Source organism: Balaenoptera physalus, assembly GCF_965194825.1.
Source record: "Balaenoptera physalus genome assembly, chromosome: 5".
Taxonomy (NCBI): domain Eukaryota; kingdom Metazoa; phylum Chordata; class Mammalia; order Artiodactyla; family Balaenopteridae; genus Balaenoptera; species Balaenoptera physalus.
The window spans coordinates 113,230,371-113,248,365 of NC_138884.1; the positions used below are offsets into that span (position 1 = coordinate 113,230,371).

The 17,995-nt window shown below is 42.4% G+C and overlaps 1 protein-coding gene across 3 annotated transcripts in view; it reads right to left on the reverse strand.

Annotated features, from left to right (window-relative positions):
* The window catches only part of STX18 (syntaxin 18), a 120,748-nt gene that overhangs the window by 29,844 nt on the left and 72,909 nt on the right, over nucleotides 1–17,995 (reverse strand). For all 3 annotated transcript variants that reach the window (XM_082462564.1, XM_082462565.1, XM_082462566.1), the window contains 3 exons: nucleotides 10,818–10,933; nucleotides 8,978–9,055; nucleotides 8,752–8,818 (listed from right to left, as the gene is read on the reverse strand). In XM_082462564.1, the coding sequence (XP_082318690.1) occupies nucleotides 8,752–8,818; nucleotides 8,978–9,055; nucleotides 10,818–10,933 (261 nt within the window). The remainder of the gene's footprint in view (nucleotides 1–8,751; nucleotides 8,819–8,977; nucleotides 9,056–10,817; nucleotides 10,934–17,995) is intronic.

Consider the following 17,995-nt stretch of genomic DNA (forward strand, 5'->3'; position numbering starts at 1 on the left):
ATACATTTTTTATTCTGACAAGATGCAGACCAATGGAGGAACAGAAGAAAACAGCTGACAAAATCCATTAATAATTCAAAAAATTCAGGGACTTCCCTGGTGGTCCAGTGGTTAAGACCCCATGCTTCCACTGCAGGGGGCACGGGTTCGATCCCTGGTTTGGGAACTAAGATCCCACATGCTGCGTGGTGTGGCCAAAAATCTAAAAAAAAAAAAAAAAAAGAAAAGAAAAAATAAAAAAATTCAGAGAAGGGAGAACACTGCTGTTATCAGTGCAAGGGACTCAGCAGCGTCTTTCAATTAGGGGCCAACTAGTGCTCATCTTCTGGGTTGGTGCTGTGGAGGGGGAAGGATTTGAGCAGTCTTGGTAGATCAGCAGGGGACAGGTCTCGGGGGGGCAGCCACAAGATGCTTGAGTGTGCACAGCCTTGTCCTCAGCCATGTTCCTCAGTAGGACTGGCCTGATGTCCTCCTAGACTGTCTTGGCTGACAGGTTACTCCAGTAATTCCACACATCCATGGTGGTTGGAGACTGGGTCCTTAAACCATTGGCTGATTGACTGCCTGAGAAAGATAAATATGTTCAGAAATATGTTTGGAGACAAAAGTGGGCTTGGATCCTAGTCTGCAGCTTATCTGCAGAGTAGCCTCTAGTCTGCCACTTATCTGCAATGTGACAGGTTTTTTGTTTTGTTTTGTTGTTTTAAATCCTCTTTGCCTGAGTTTTCTTCATCTGAAAAATGAATTAAATAGCGCTTTTCTAAAAAGGTTCTTGTAAACATTGAATGAGATCACCCGTGACAACGGACCTAGCATAGAGGTTGGCGTGCAGTAGGTGCTGCCCTGGCTCACCTTGTAAGCACCGGGCCTCAGTTTCCATATCTGTAGAGCAGCTTCCAGTATCTTCTGTTCCAACCAATAAAACAAGGTTCATTCTGCCTTTTTCCGTTTCACTTCTTTGATAATAAGAAACCTGGCTTCTGGTATCCTTCCAATATTAACACTCAAAGTCATTGCAAAGACTAAATAACACAGCAGACCAAAAAAAAAAGTACTATGGAAAAGGTAAGTACTTTATAAATTCTTACTGCTACTAATTCAGAGAGTAGAAGTAACTGGGGGCTTCTCAGGGGAAGTGTCACTTAGGCAAACTCTTGAAAGAGGAGTAAAGTTTTGCCAGGCACAGAAAAGCAGAAAGGATATTCTAGGCATAAAGAACCTAGGTGTGGCATTGCTGGGCCATTGGGTGGTCATTCAACTTTGGAGAACTATTTGGCTGGTTCTTTTTTTTTTTTTTTTTTTTTATAAATTGGTTGTTAATATACTTTTTTTTTCTTAAATTTCTTTTTATTTATTTATTTGGTTGCGCTGGGTCTTAGTTGCGGCAGGCGGGCTCCTTAGTTGCGGCTCGCCAGCTCCTTAGTTGTGGCATGCATGTGGGATCTAGTTCCCTGACTAGGGATCGAACCCGGGCCCCCTGCATTGGGAGCGTGAAGTCTTACCACTGCACCACCAGGGAAGTCCCTGGCTGGTTCTAATAAAGAGTTACTTTATTAGAAGTAACTAGCCATAAATCAGAGTTCCAATTATTAACCAGCCATAAATGAGAGTTCCAGTTGCTGCATATCCTCCCTAACATTTATCACTTTTATTTTAGCCATTCTAACATGTGTGAAATGGGATCTTGTGGGGTTTTATTTTATCATGAAATAATCACATGCAGAGAAGTCTGTAGTACGAAGAACGCTTTTTCCTGAACCATTGGAGAGTAAGTTGCCAACCTGATGCCCCTTCACCTCTGAATATTTTAGTATTTCCTAAAAACAAGAGTATTCTTTGATACAGTCAGAATACAACCATCCATATGAGGAAATTCACATTGATACATTTCTCCCATCCTCTCCCTAGACCCCATTCTAATTTGACCAGATCTCAATAATATCCTTTGTAAGAAAAAAATTCAGTTCAGAGTCACACACTGACTGCATCTAGTTGTCGTTTCTCTTTAGTCTCCTTTGGATTGAACAGATCTTAACCTTTCCTTGAGTTTCAAATCCTTGATACACAATAATGTGTCAGTTATTCTGTAAGACATCCCTCAATTTGAGTTTGTCTGACCTTTCCTCGCGGTTGGATTCAGGTTATGCATCTCTGGTGTAAAAACAATATAATATGATAGAAGTGATATTCTATTTCCATACTTCTCATTTCATCCTATCAGGCTGTACATGATTTTACTTTGATCACTTGATTAAGGTAGTGGCTGTAACCGTAAAGTTACTCTTTCCCTCTTTGTAATTAATAAGGCCTGGGGGAGGGACTGCTTAGATACTATGCAATTATCAATTTCAAACTTTCAATTTACTCATTTATTTATTCCTCTCTAGATGGGCTCATGATGCCCTACTTTATTCAATGGGTTATAATCTGCTACAATGTATTTTGATGCTCCAATTGTCTCTAATTTGGTCAGCGGAAGCCCCTTCAAACTGGCTTATGTCCTTTTTGCATGTCCCCATCACTCTCTGAGCCGTTCCTTGCTTTCTGGCACAACAAAATGTTCCAGGCTCATTTTATACTTACCCTGACCCAGCCCCAGAATCAGCCATTTCTCCAAGGAGCGCTGGTTCCTGGAAGCTGAAATTGCTATTAAAAGGCCAAGATCTGAGTGCTAAGTATTCTCATTGCTACTGGGATGTCGGTGCGTCCAGGCCCTCTCAGTGGACAGAACCAGAAAATATGTGTATGTGTTTGCAGACCTAGACACGCATACATATTTACAACCATTATTTCATTTCTATATCTACCTATGTAAAATGAAAACCATGAGTTCACACCAGTACTTTTCATTCCAATCCAATTTCCCTTTCACTCCCCTGGGAATGTGAAACCTGGCTCCCATTATCCGTATATACTTATTATTTGATCAGTCCCCCTTGTATACCACCAACTTGCCATCTCCACTGCCACTCCTCCCCCATGTGGACACGCCCCTGTCCTTGCTCGGGCTCTCACTGCCCATGCTGAGCCACCCCTCCTCAGCTTGCTCAGACTCTGACCTGCCCTGGGAAATGACAGCTCCCCGAAGCTGCAGACTCACGCCTTACTGTGCCCCACTCCATGGTTGCAGGACTGAATTGTTCAGGAAGGAGAGGGGCTTAACTGACTTTTAAATAAAGGGTTCCATTAATGTCTGTCGCCCTTTGTGTCCAGGGTATGCTAATGTGCCAGTTTTTAATTTAAAATGAATAAAAGACTGCAATGCAGCAGACGTAGATGAAGTTGAGTGCTTTTTTTTTTTTAAGTGATAAAAACAGATCTAATTATATACAGAATGTCTACTGAGATCCTCAGGGAAATTACAGATTAACTAGTTGAAGGTAATTTGAAAAAACCAATTTTTAAAAAGTCATCAGAAAGATCAGTTTATGCTCCATGATTTACTTAAATTGACTTCTCTAACTGAAAGCTGAGCATTTCATAACAGCAATCAAAACAGTTTCCACCTGGCCAACATCTGTTTCCAGGTCCCTTATTTGAAAGACTTTGGGATTTTATTTAAAACTTAAGAACAGGAAGAGATAGAAGAGAGGGAGAGAAACAGATTTTCCAGTTTTAAAACAAGAAAATATGTGGAAGAAGTTCTTTGCAAACCTTAAATAAAGCCCTATACAAATATTAGAGAAAAATGATTAATATTCCAGAGTCAAGCATAGCTCTTATACTTCTTTTATGCCCCCAACAAAGACTCTGGGTAGAAAGGAGATATTTTTGATACCTAATATTATCGCACTCTCATTTCAAAGATGGCTTTCAGTCTAAGGTATGCACTCTGGCACAGGTACCCTCTACTCCCACAGAGCGGGAATATCTCACACTACCTTAAGCCATCTTCACACTTACAGATATTTACTGGGCATCTACTCCATACTGGGTGATTTTCAGGCCAGTGCTACTCAAAGTATGGTCCGCAGACCAGTATGAGACTATGAACTGTTTGTTACTGGTCTGCTATGAATAAGTACAAAAATGAAGAATAAGCATTTAGAAACATGTATAGCAATTTGATACTGCCATTTAATCAGGGGACTCCTGTCTCTGAACAGGGTATAGACCACTTCAGGTGTTATCAAACTACTGTGGTGGCCCACCAGCAGCACAAGCTATGAACTTGACCTGCGCAGTGGAACTCGACACATCAGTCCCCGATGGACTGCAAAGAACACACAACAAAAACGCGGTCCTTCACCTCAGAGAGTTTGGTCTAAGCCAGGGTCAGCGTGCTTTTCCTGTAAAGGGCCAGATGAGAAATACTGGAGGCTTTGTGAAAGAACATATATGGTCTCTATCCCCATCTTCTTCTTTTTTTCTTTTGCTTCTTGTTTTACAAACATCTAAAAGTATAAAAACCATGTTCACCATGAGGGCTGTACAAAAACAGGCTAGATTTGGCCTACAGGCCATAGTTTGCTGATCCCCTGTTCTAGGTGGTGAATAAGACAAAATCACAGGTGGGGGAAATATGGAGAGGTTGGTAAAAGGGTACAAACTTTCAATTATAAGATGAACAAGGTCTAAGGATCTAATGTACAACATGATGACTATAGCTCATAACACTGTATCGTATAACTGAAATTTGCTAAGAGAAAAGAACTTAAATGTTCTCTGCAAAAAAAACCCAAAAAACCCCTGCTATATAAAAAATAAATAAAATAAAATACAAAAATTCAAAAAATAAATAAATAAATAGGTAAAAAAAAGACAAATATATGAGGTTATGAATGTGTTAATTAACTAGATGGGCAGGAATCCTTTCATAATGCATACACAAATCAAATTACTACAGTGTACTCTTTAAATATTTTAAAATTTTGTATGTCAAATACAAAAAAGCGGAAATTAAAAAAAAACACACAAAATCATTGCTATGGACTTAGTATCACATCATATCACTTCTTGTTTTCTTCATCTCTATCATCATTATCATCCCCAACATTGGCAAAATTTATTGAGCTGTTACGATGTGTAGGATACCGGGTTAGGGGCTGTGGATATAAAGAGGTAAAAGACAAAATTCTGCCTTCACCAAGCTTCCAATCTAGTTGGAATGAGAGGACCAAATCATAAATAATACTATGAATACATTCTTTAAGTACCAAATAAGTATGGCGAGCATGTGTTGTAAGTATACCAATTTTTCTTTAAAGGAGAAGGAAAAATGGAATGCAGCAAAATTTTTATCTTTTGTAACCAACCTAAGGGAGTAAATAATAAATAACTCAAGGTCATACACCTGGCCATGGGATTGGGCACTATTTCTAAAGTGTGTTTGCCAGGTGTTTCAAGAGTAAAAGGCTCCACAGTGAGCAGGGCTCTCTCTTAGAAAGATGTAATCAAGGCACAGGGTCAGTGTAAAGACTCAAGGAACTCTATACACTAAGAGTTTCTCAAACTTGTTTGACCATGGAACCTGTTTACAGAGTAACACTTATTTTATTTAGGTTGCCAGGATTTCCTCAGAATATCACAGGAAATTCTCACTTACATTATCCTTTAGAATTAATAGTAGGATTAGACAATATTCTGATAATTAACTTCAAGCTACAATGATAAATTCAGAAGGTGCTGTAAACTTGTCTAGACTTCCTATCTGTTGTTTCATAACCTGTGCAATGTTAGAAGAAACATAATCTTTCAGGCAATATGTTTTATCAATCTCAAGTCTCCCTTAAAGCAGAAAAAATAGCCAAAAGTTCCCACTCTAAGAATATCACTGTACTAGTGAAAAGTGATGTGTTCAAATGATTGGCCAAAACCCATCAAACTTTAAAGTAAGGTTAGCCATGGGTAGATTCAGGATCAGACAACTCACCCACCACTGAATAAGAAAGAAATAGCAATTTGAAGAGAAGCCCTACTATTTAAAGTTTGGATGAGTTCCTGGATTTCTGTGTAGTTTATTACGCCTAAACAAAGAAAATGCTCTGAACTAGTGAAAAACAATATCAGAAGTTAGTTTTAATTTCCAGATCGCCATCTTACACCTCTTCCCAGGAAAAAGAAAGGCGATTGATACACAACCTGATTACTTTCTGGAAAGCGGAAATGTTTCTGATGTTTTAAATTAGAGCATATACCCAGGAGGGCATCTGTTGGCTATTTCAACTTAAATCTTAACCAAAATATTAGTGCTTTCAGGTGATCAGGAGGATATGGGTGTATGTCAAACCCTTTGGGGATGACAAGGTCACCTGTGCCAATGCTGTGTCTATACTGCCCACAACCTGTCCATTTTATAAGCTCTCAATACGCAGACCTGAGGATCCTGTATTGAGTGTCTGTGCCCCATTCCTTCCTTCACTCAAGAACCCTTAACTGAGCACCTACGTTGTGCTAGGCTCTGACTAAGGCACTGGGACCACAGAGAGAAAAGACACAATGGTCCCTGTCTTCAAAGGACTCTCAGTCCCATAGCAGGAGGAAGAACAGAGGTGAGACCCCATCAAGAGTTATCACCATCCGCATGTTCAGCTTAAGGCAACTAACAGCAGGTGCAACTGTCAACTCAGGTAGCACAGTGCCTAGGGATGGGTGAAGAGAGTTACATTTGACAATGGTGCATCCTTCTAAGAAATGGAGCAGGCATGGAGAGAAAAACCCAGAAAGCTCGGCTGAGACTATGTCTGCCTTCATGGGCAAAACATTTTCACCCTGTTTGGAATAAGAGCCCTTTGGTGTGAGAGATTAGTCTGATATTACCATTCTATGAAAATAAACACCATCAGAGAATAACTTTTCCCTTATACTGTGAAAGATTTAAAATACGAAACTATCAGACTGTCCCTTTACTAACAAATATGCTTTTCTTTCACCAAGAAAAAAACAAACACGAGAGCAGCAATAATGCCATAAAACATGAGAACTTGGGTTTCTCAAATCTATTTTATAAGAATGATTTTTAATCATTTTTAATGATTTTTAACAATAACCATCACCAATGAAAACAAAATAATACAAAAACAAAGACCCCACCAATCCAACTTGGCAATGGAAACAACTCTACTTACAGCCCAATTATCTTCAGGGAACTTGCCATTCATTCATTCATTCCACAGGCCTTACTGAGTGGCTTCCCTAGACCGGGACAGGCATCGTGCTGCACACTGGGCTTAGGGGGCGTACTAGCAGCTTTTCCAAGAGTGGAAGTGTCACACCTGACCATGACAACGCGCAGGGAACCTACATAGGAAGGAGCCACTAATATGGCCCGTGGGAACTGCGAGAGTCCTTAAAGTGCAAGCAACATCTTAACCGGGGCTGGAAGGATAAATAGGAATTTGCTTGCCACATGAATGGGGGGACAGGGGCAGAGAATATAAGTTTATATGTGAAGGGCATTCTGGGCAGAGACATCAGCAAGGATTAAGGCATAAAAATTTAAAAGAACAAGGCCTCTTTAGAACACAAAGTAGTCAGGTATAGTCAGAGCATAAATCCATGGAGACCAACTAAGAAACAAATCATTACGGGCCTGGAATGTCATGCTGTGAAGTTTATCTTTGTTAAGACACTAGAGCAAGGGAGTGATAAAAGTATATGTATGTTTTAGGCAGATGCCTTCTGGGGTAAGGTGAGGAAAGAACTAGAAGGGAGGGCTGGACTACATTGTGAAGGGTCACACAGTTATTTCCCTCAAGGTCCTCTGCTCAAAGTAATTGGCACAGGGCAGCTATCTGACAGGAGACGAGGATGAACTTCACTGCCTAAATGAGAACAATTCCCATCTGATCTTAATTTGTCCAAACCTCTGCTGAGAACCAGGAACTGAGGAGGCAGCTGCAAAAGCCCCTTCTTACTTTACTCAAGGTACCTGTTAAGTCTCAAGTGTCAAGGTCCGCCTGAGATAAGGAAGCAGAATTGGCATCTCTCGCTCTGGTGGGTGTGAGACCCAGTGACCACGCACCATCTCGATGATAAATCACACACCATCAAGGCCCTAACTTCTCCTCCAGGACTTGCTTTGGGCAAATACTCTGCCTGCCCTCCTGCCTGAGCCTGGACTGCTTCCTTCCTCTCTAATCCCTTACCCAGATTATTTTCTTTCAACATCCAACACAAAGCCCACTGTTTGAGAAATCTGCCCTGGTTAACCTGACATTCAAATCTGAGTTCAGCTATGTGATACCGGGCAAGTAACCCAAATTCCCTGAGCCTCAATTTCCTCTATAATATGGGATACTAATACTTTTTAATAGAGTGGCTGTGAGGACTAAATGAAATAAACATAGTGCCTGACACATGGTAAATGCTTAAGAGCAGATAATAGTATAAGTTAACATATATTAACCACTCACGGCAAGTGTTTTACCTATATCAACTCATTTTGTTCTCACAACAACCCAACAAGGTAGGTATTATAAATCTTTCCATTTTACAAGTGAGGAAACTAAGGCACAGAGAAGTTAAGCAATCTTCCCATAGTCACACAGCAAAGCCAGGATTTGAACACAGGCTGCCTGCCTGCAAGCTGGAGCTCTTAGGTCCTAGGCTTTGCTACTCAATGGTACCAGTCCCCACTCTGAACTTGCTACTGATCTCACTAATTATGACATATCCTGATTAAGTTAGCTTATTTTTCATGTTTATATAGCAACCCAGTCTGACTCTAAAGCACAGTGCTCTACAAACTTTAGTTGCTGTTATTATCATTACTATTATTAATTAAAGAACACCAATGGAGACAATACTTACAATCTTTTCTTGTCCACCACTCGCTTAACTCGGATGGCTCTTTGTTCTGAGTAAAGTTTACATACTCCTGTTCAGGGGAAAATACCAGAGACCACTTAGAACTGCGTCTCAGGCAAAGGTATCATTAAATACAATGAGACAGGACAGTCTTCAGCTAGCAAAGCTAAATGTTGCATCCCATCTATTGTGAAATGCCACATTTGACCTTTAAGATAAAATGAAATACTTTTTAAGTAGTCTTCAATGAAATCCAAAACAGCACTCCTGTGCTCCTTCACTTGCTGGGAATGTATCTCCTTGTGGGCTGTAACAGAAAAGGACAATATTCAGGGCTCTGTATTCAATTATACAGAAGAACAATTCATCATCTTCCTCACAACAGTTTCTTTATTAGAAGTATTCTTAAGAATACAGCTATAAAACAAGTCTTGTGTCAAGTGACATTACATTTTTAAAAGAGTAAGATTTATTAGGCTTTGTGAGAGCAAAAGATTAAACCTGCAGAAAAACTAGTCAAATAATTTGTGGTTTATTACAGCACGTAGGGATCGCATTTGACACGGCCCTCTTCTTGAGTGCTGACCCCGTTCGTATTAACAGCGTCCAACGCTCAAGCTGACCTTCAAGTAACATGTTTAAATTAAACTCAGAGCACACACGCCCCCTCTGCCTGCCTGTTTTTCAGCTTGGAATGCTCCGTCCTCTCCCTTCAGCCATTCACATTTCCTTTAGACACCGAGTCAAACCTTCCTTCTCCAGGAAACCTTGAGTCACTGAGCCACAAGGATGCCTTTCTTCTGTGAACCATCACTTCTTCTTAGAGTCTGTGCCAGTTACTTTGCTAGGACAGCTCCGGTTTATGAGCGACTGAGTACCTACCATGTGCAGGCACCCTGTTAGTACTTTACATAACTCACTGCTAATGATCCAAACAATCCAAAAGGCAATTATAATTATGCCTGTTTTACACATGAAGAAACTAAGGTTCAGAGTCAATAAGGAGGCCAAGGTCACGTGGTTTGGTACTTAACTCCTCATTTTATTAATGTTCATGTATTTTCTAGGTTATCTCAATGAATGTCCTTAAGGGTAGGGGGCATGATCTGTTTCTACCATAGGGCCGCGTAATCTGAGGTTCACATGAGGAATTTAGCGGATCCATGAAATTATACACAAAATTTTGTGCATACGTATATTTTTTTCCTGGCAGGAATGTCTATAGCTTTCAACAGATTCTCCAGGTTGTCCATGGAAGCTTCCCAAACAAAAGTCTGTGTCAAGCACAATAGCATCTGGCCACTTGAACTCTATGCTATGTTAACGTAATCTGTATCTGCCTAAGCAAATTAAAAAAGAATCAAGGAAGCCATCTCAGTCCCTCAGTAAGAATTAAACATCAGTGAAAGTGAGATGATAATAGTAACCCTAATGCTAGCTATTGTTCTAAGGATGCCATGAGAATTCTCATAACAACCCTAAGAAATATACCTAAGAAATATACGCTAAGAAATAGCTCCATTTTATAGATGAAGAAACTGAGACCCAGGGCGATTAAGTGACTTGCCAAAGGCCATATGGCCAGAACATGGTGGAGCTGGGGTGGGTACATTAGCAGCCAAGGCTCCAGAGCCTTCCTCTTAACCACGAGAGTCTGATACTACAATTTACTTTAACAGTCTAAGTAGAGATTTTAGAGACCTTGCATCCTTGTCCACATGCCATCAACTGCTGCCCCTCTCAGTGCCACCCAGAACACAGGCACACATGCACACACCTCCACACACGATTCATCTTCTCTGACCCTGGCCCCTTGGTAAATTTTTGGTTCTGTCTGGAGAGGTCCTTTCCGCCTCCCTCTTCCCATCTGTTTAACTTGAATTCATGGCTTTTTCATTATTTTTAACAGCTTAGGTTAAAACACTAATCAGGAAAAAAGAATTTTAAAGTTCTGAAACCTAAATCGAAATAAGAACACAAAAGAGAGCTTTATGCGGCTGTGCCATATGCATCGTGTAAGTACTTAATTGAGTCACAGCTGGCTGGCTGCATCTTTCGGGGCACGGCACCTTGTGTTCTCAGTTGCTGGATCGCTTCTGAGCAGGTCCTCATGAATGTCTGAGCATCCTGGTCTATCTGGTCTCGTTCTGTGTCCGTCATTCTCCCATATTCAGACATGACATGGCTAACAAAGAGAGAGAGAGGCACAAAATTAAAGGACAGCAGCAAATGACCACACATGGAGTCACGGGGTGTGAAAGGAAGAACAAAGTTCCCTGTTGCAGTGACGTTTAAGCTGAGACTTGAAGGATGAGGAGGAACTGGCCAGGCTAAGAGGTGGGAGAACGCTCTAGACGGTAGAACCAACACTTACGAAGGCCGTCAGGTAGGAAAAGCTTCCTGCAGACCAAACTGGAGCAGGCCAGGCCAGCGAGGGAGTGTGGCAGGCCTGGAGTGGAATCAGGGGCCGGAGCACACAGGCCTTGTTAAGAGTGTGGGCTTTGACTTTGAGAACAGCGGGGCAGCGACTGACGGCTGTCACACAGCGCACTGACAGAGTCGGAGTCCCCCAGAGGAAGCCCTGGGGGCTGCATGGAGAGCGCTGCGGGGACACCATTTGTGAAGAGCTGCTTCAGGCTGGCATTTCTCCCATGTTGACAAGCGGTCTTCAAAACTCACAATGAAAGAGCTTTTAGAACCATTTCACTTCCCCTGATAATCAGTTAAAACTCTAAAGTTACCGAACAAGTAAGGGTGCCCACTTTCAGTAATGCTGCACCCTGAAGCTGCTGTAGTTATATCGCTGTGCTCATTTCTGTAAGACATGGGTGGGTGCTGCAGCATTATTATGAACAGTGATGAGACACCCCGGACACTACAGCTGAAATTCAGAATCACAAAATGTCAAGTTAAAAGGGACCTTAGATAATCATTCCATTTCCACCCACCAGCCGCACTAGCCCCCGTTCCCATTCTCACTGAGAATAAAATATAAAGTCCTGATATTCCCAACCTCCACCTGTGACCATACTTCCTGCCTCTCGCCCCCATTCACTTCGCTCCAGTCACAATGGCCTCCTTGCTGTCCCCCAATCAGACACACAGCCTTCGGCAGCCTGGACTCTCTCCTGGCAGACGCCTGCCCTCTTTTGGCCTTCGTATCTCTGCTCACACGGCCTGATCAGAGCCAGCCCCCCGACCACCCCCTGTGCCGCACCCAGCACTCGCCCTCAGTGATGGTCAGTGCTTGTGTTGGTTATTTTTAATTTTTATTTTTTTTAGTCTGCCTAATTCTTTGGTTTTAAATTGAAGTATAGTTGATTTATAATGTGTTAGTTTCAGGTGTACAGCAAAGTGATTCAGTTATACAGATTCTTCAGTTATACAGATTCTTTTCCATTATAGATTACTGCAAGATATTGAATATAGTTCCCTGTGTTGTACAGTAGGTCTTTGTTGTTTATTTTATATATAGCAGTATGTATCTGCTAATCCCCAAACTCCTAATTTATCCCTCCCTACCCCTTTCCCCTTTGGTAACCCCTTTGTTTTCTAAGTCTGTTTCTGTTTAGTAAATAAGTTTATTTGTATCAATTTTTTAGATTCCACATATAAGTGATATCATATGATATTTGTCTTTCTCTGTCTGACCTACTACACTTAGTATGATAACCTCTAGGTCCATCCATGTGGCTGCAAATGGCATTATTTCATTCTAATTTATGGTTGAGTAACATTCCATTGTATATATATATATATATATATATATATATACCACATCTTCTTTATCCATTCATCTGTTGATGGACATTTAGGTTGCTTCCATGTCTCAGTTGTTGCAAATAGTCTGTGCTGGTTATTAAGTCACTGTCTCTCAGCTCCAAAGCTGCCTTCCCACACTCTGCTTTGTGATGTGAGGGCTGCGGCTCCCCAAATCACACTACTCCTCTCTGACTATACGTTCCTTACCTGGCTTGTTTTCCTTTACAGCACTCTGAAATAGTAACGTCCATCTCCTCCCAGGAGAATGCAAGCTTCATGAAAGCAGGGACTTGGTCTCATTCACTTCTGTTTCCCCAATACCTAAAAATGCTGTCCCACACACAGTAGGTGTGCTAACATTAGCTGAGCACTTAGTATGCACCAGACACTATTCTCGGTGCCTTACATGTATTTTATGTACTTATTAATCCTCGCAATTCATTCATTCACTCACTTGTATACTAGCCCCCCATATGTCAGGCACTGTGGCGGGGCTGGGGGTTCAAAGTTAATTAAGTAAGGCTCATTTCTGATTCCCACAGAGGGTACCACACCACAGGGGAGACTGGCACAGACACGGGGTGCACAAGGAACGGCGGTGGATGGCACTGGTCTGGAAGTGGACAGTGGGACCCATGCGGGGAGTGGTCAGTTCATGCAGGGGAGGTGCTGGGCAGGTGGAGAGGAACAGTCTCCACACAGGGGACAGCGGGAGAAGACCTGCTCCAAATCCCCAGCCTGTGGGTCATGGTTGGAATGACCACATAACGTATGATCTACAACAGGACACATCTGAGAATGAAAGGGAAAACAGAAGTATACCAGGTGGTCCCTGTAAACCAAGCATCCTAGCTGTGGACCTCTGGGACCCCCTGATTTATTTCAAGGGGCAGTACATCACATGCACCTGGTCAGTGTCTCCACACTGAATGTGTCTAGCATATGTCTACACAATTTTCCAAAGGAATGCAGACGGTATTATGATAAGTACACATTTATTTAAAGTTACCAAATGTGCATTAGCTGTTTCTTCAGTATCAATAAGTTTCCCCCAAATACAACAATCATACAAAATACAAATATGCCAGTACTAACTGGAAAGGAGTCCCTGCGGTACAGAAGGTGGGGACTGCCGGCTGGCATAGTCACTGGAGGATTTTAAACACAGGAATCTGCATTTTGCATGGGGTCTTCTGCGGTCGCTGGCCTGGAGGTGGATGAAATCAGATCCCAGTTAAGAGGGCGCTGAGCATCCAGGAAGAGATGAACAGAGCCTGGGCAAGGCCACGTCAGTGGGGGAGAGGAAGCATAACAGATCTGAGAGAGATCTCATAGGTTGGGTCTACAAGACCGGGCTGACTGGGTGTGGAGGTAAATGAGGAGACGCCTAGGACACAGAGCACAGAAGAAAGCACAGGTGTGGAAGGAACGATGGTAAGGTGCGGGGCCAAAGATGGCACAGAAAGTTTAGGACGTGACAGATGAGGAGATGGAGCAACTTGAGAAAGGGTTCAAACTCTGATTCTTCTGTGATGTTTTAAGAACAGCACTAGCTATATAATCGGCATTTGAAACACTCATCAAAAGTAACGAACGCTTGCCAGTGACATAGCCCCAAATTAAGTATCACCATAACAAAATTACTACTATTTGGAAAAGGTTAACCATCTGGAAAATAATTCCAAAAGATATATTCTCACAGGACATGCACACATAACTTTTTCAAACTTTGATTTTATTTCCTTTATGATGTGCAGAGGAATAATTTTATTACAGACTTCAATTTATCTAAATATTAGATTCAGTTTAAGGAGATTATGTTAGGTACAGGTTTGGATTAGTCAATTTATTTCAGGGAGAAACAAGGAAAAAACCAGAGGAGTAAGTTCATTCGCTGGTTCAGAAATTTAAAGGAATAGGCTTTTAAAAATTATCTGGTTGATTAGTATGTTAAGAAAGGGCAAGTTCAAAATTACAAAATACCATTGACATTCTGCCTATTAATTTAATATGCAATTAGATACTTCCTGAAGACAGAGAAGAAGAGAGAATAACGTAAATTATTTTAGACTCTGTTCCAAAGGTTACTGAAAAGGTCTGGACAAAAGTTAAAGACCACAATCTCATTTTTGCTATAAATATTAAATATGAGCGAGTGTAGTACCTTGCCCATAGTATATGCCCAATATACATTATGAAATGAAACTGTTAATGTCTGAGCTACAGACATGAACAAAATATAGACCCTGCTCTCAATAAACTATATCACAATAGGTAATATCCACAGGCTTATGTACACAACTATACATCATAAACAAAGGTTAATAGCCCTATAACATTTTCCATGCATTAACACTAACACTAATTCACTGTTCTAAGCACTTCACATATATTTACCCACTTAACTATCAAAATTCTATGAGGTGGGTACTATTATAATTCCCATTTTACGCATGATGCAACTGAGGCACAGAGAGGTTAAGTAACTTGCCAAGGTCACACAGCTAGGAATTAGCAGAGTTTGGATTTGAACCAAGGCATCCTGGCTCCATACTCTTAACCACTGCTCAAGGCACTTCTTGAGTCATAAAAGGTAGAAGAGTTCAGAAGAGGGGATGCTTATTCCCTATTAGCTAATCAGAAGGAAGGTGATCTATGAACTACATCTTGAAAGGCAGGATGTAGCCGTGGGAGACAAGAGCAGACAGTCTGAGTAATAGAAGGGAATCGGGAGAGAGGGAGCCTGTCTGGAGAACAGTCAGTGGTTCAGTTTGGCTGGAGCACAGGCTAGGTAGAAGCGATGAGTTCTTGGTGGGCCTCCAGTATGACTTGAGGAGTTTTATTCTGTAGCCAATGGAAAGGCAGAGCTTGAAGAAGATAAATGTTGGCAATTCCACATTAGCTGGAAGAGAGGGGGAAGATCAGGTGATGGGTTATGGAAGTCAGAAAGAATCCTGCCTTATTCATCTTTATATCCCTAGCACAGGTAGGTGCTAGTAAATTTCTGTCGAACTGAAGACAGGAGCAATGGTAGAGCGTGGGTGGCAAGACCGAAAAGAGGTGATGGATCTGAGATGTAAAAATCGTCAGGAACAGAGTAGACGTTGGAGGCAAAGCATCAGCAGAACCTGAGATCTGGGGCCTGGGTAAGCAAGAGACAGTAGTAGAAACAAAGAGCACAGAAGGAAGAGGAGAAAGAACTGGAAATATGAAAGAAGGAAGCTGCTACTAACACTTGTCCTTATAATGCAACTCAAAAGGACAGAAGTAATACTCTTGAGACTAGATGTTCCATGATTGATACTTTGTTTTCAAAAATGAAACCAGGGCAAATGGTCTTCTAAACACTTGGTGATAAAATCTAGAGAAACTAAAGTTCTGAAGTTCTATAATTTACGAAGGAGAAAGGGAAAAGTCACTGTGACGTACAGCACAGTGGCCACAAAGCTGACACAGGGCTGAGGTTACTGAAGTTCACCTGATAAAGAGAACAGAACACTGGTGCAGTCCACAAACTAATAACAGACGGCTTTCACACGATGGACACTCAAAAAATATTTGGTTGCCTGGATTTTGTTTAATTGATCTGACTCTTTCCATCCTAAACTTCCAAGGGCTATAGGAAAAGTCTGGCTCCTGGAAGAATGCCAGGAGTGGGAAGCACTGAGAGAAGGGCCATTTGGAGTTACGAGTCCGGAGACCCGCGCTGTACAGAGAACGGAGAGTTACTAGCTCACCAGCAGCTGAGTTTAGGATCAAGTGGGAATCAGACAGAGATCAAAATATTGGCTTTATATGATTACTAACCACACATGGCCCCCTAATGGTGCCTGGCAATTATGCGGTATGTCCTCACTGTGTCTGCTTTCCCACTCTCCCAGGTGCCTGTTTCCTATCTTCTCCTCACAGCTCAAATCTCCAACACCTCCGTCCCCATCTGCAGCATCAGTAATAACTGTGCTTCCTGGTTTCTGGGAGCTCCTCCAAGCTCTCCCCACCTCGCTTCCCATGGGCCGGCACACTGTGCCTTCTCCCCAGCTACTAAGGATGACGTGTCCATCTCCTAGCTCTGCCCCTCCACCTGGGCACCAGGTTGGCCCCAGTGATTCTCCTTTCTCTCTCGTGCACCATCAACCGTAAAAGAATTACTGCGTAGACACGGTGCTTAGGCAGTGTCTGGCACACAGTGAACACTACACGTGTTAGTTCCCAATAAAATCAATGTTCCCCGTTTACTGGATCTTTCCTAGCCACATACAAACATGCTGTTATTTCTCCCAACTTAAAAAACAAAAGAAAATCTCTCAAATCCACGTCTCCTACCAGTTACGGTCCAATTTCCCCACTTTTTTCAGTAAAACTCCTCTGAGACGCTTACAACCCTGTCTCCATCTTCCTGACTATTCTCTCTCGACCCCATCCAAAGGGCCTTTTGCCCTCATCCCCCAACTGTGGTCCTCACTCCCTAAGGTCACCGCTGGGTCATCCCTCCCCTGAGTTACTTGCCACAGATTGGATGGAGCTAATGGCTCCCCTCCCCCTGATTTGCTTTCTCCTCTGTCTTCCCTGACAACACTCTCTCCCGTTTCCCTCCTATCTCCCCACCTGCTCGTTTTCAGGCTTTTGGTTGATACCTTTTACCCTCAGTCCCTCAATCTCTCCACTGTCTACGTTGGTCCCTTGGTGAGTTCAGCTAGGCTCATGGCTTTTTTTTTGTCAGCATATATACCAGTTCTACAGTGACAAGTCCAAATTTATGTCTTCAGCTTGAACCTCTCCTTGAACTTGAGACACGTATATCTAACTGCTGGCTCAACATCTCTATTCAGATGTTTAATCTGTGTCGCAAATATGCCCCAAACTGAGCTCCTGCCCGCTCTCTTCAAACATGCTCCCCCATCTGGGTTGACGGCAATTCCATTCCTTCTAGCTGCTCAGGCCCCAAACCTGGAGTCATCCTTGCACCTCTTTTTCTCTCCCAGCTCACAGCTAATCCATTAACAAATCTCGTTGGCTCTACGTTCAAGATAATTCCAGAATGTGACCTCGTTGCCACATCCACATCCTCTGGGCCATGCCATCGGCATCCCTCACCTGGACCGTGACCGTAGCCTCCCAGCTGGTCTGCTGCTTCTGTCGTGTCCCTCCACAGATTATTCTAACACACTAGCCTTACTGATCCTGTTAGAAAGTTAGTCAGATCCTATCAACCCTCTGTACAAACCTTCTAGTGCTTCCCCCCTAAGAGTAAAAGCCAAGGTCCTTACAAGAGCTACACGAGCCGTAAGACAGCTCACGAGATCTGGCTGCTGCCCCCTCTCTGAGCTCATCTTCAACTACCGCCCCCCACACTCCCCAGTCCCTCCTGCTCCAGCCACCCTGGCCTCCCTGCTGTTCCTTGAACCCTCCAGACATACTCCTGCATTAGGACCTTACACTTGCTGCCGTCTTCTCCTTCTGGAATGTCCTTTCCCTGGATGATATC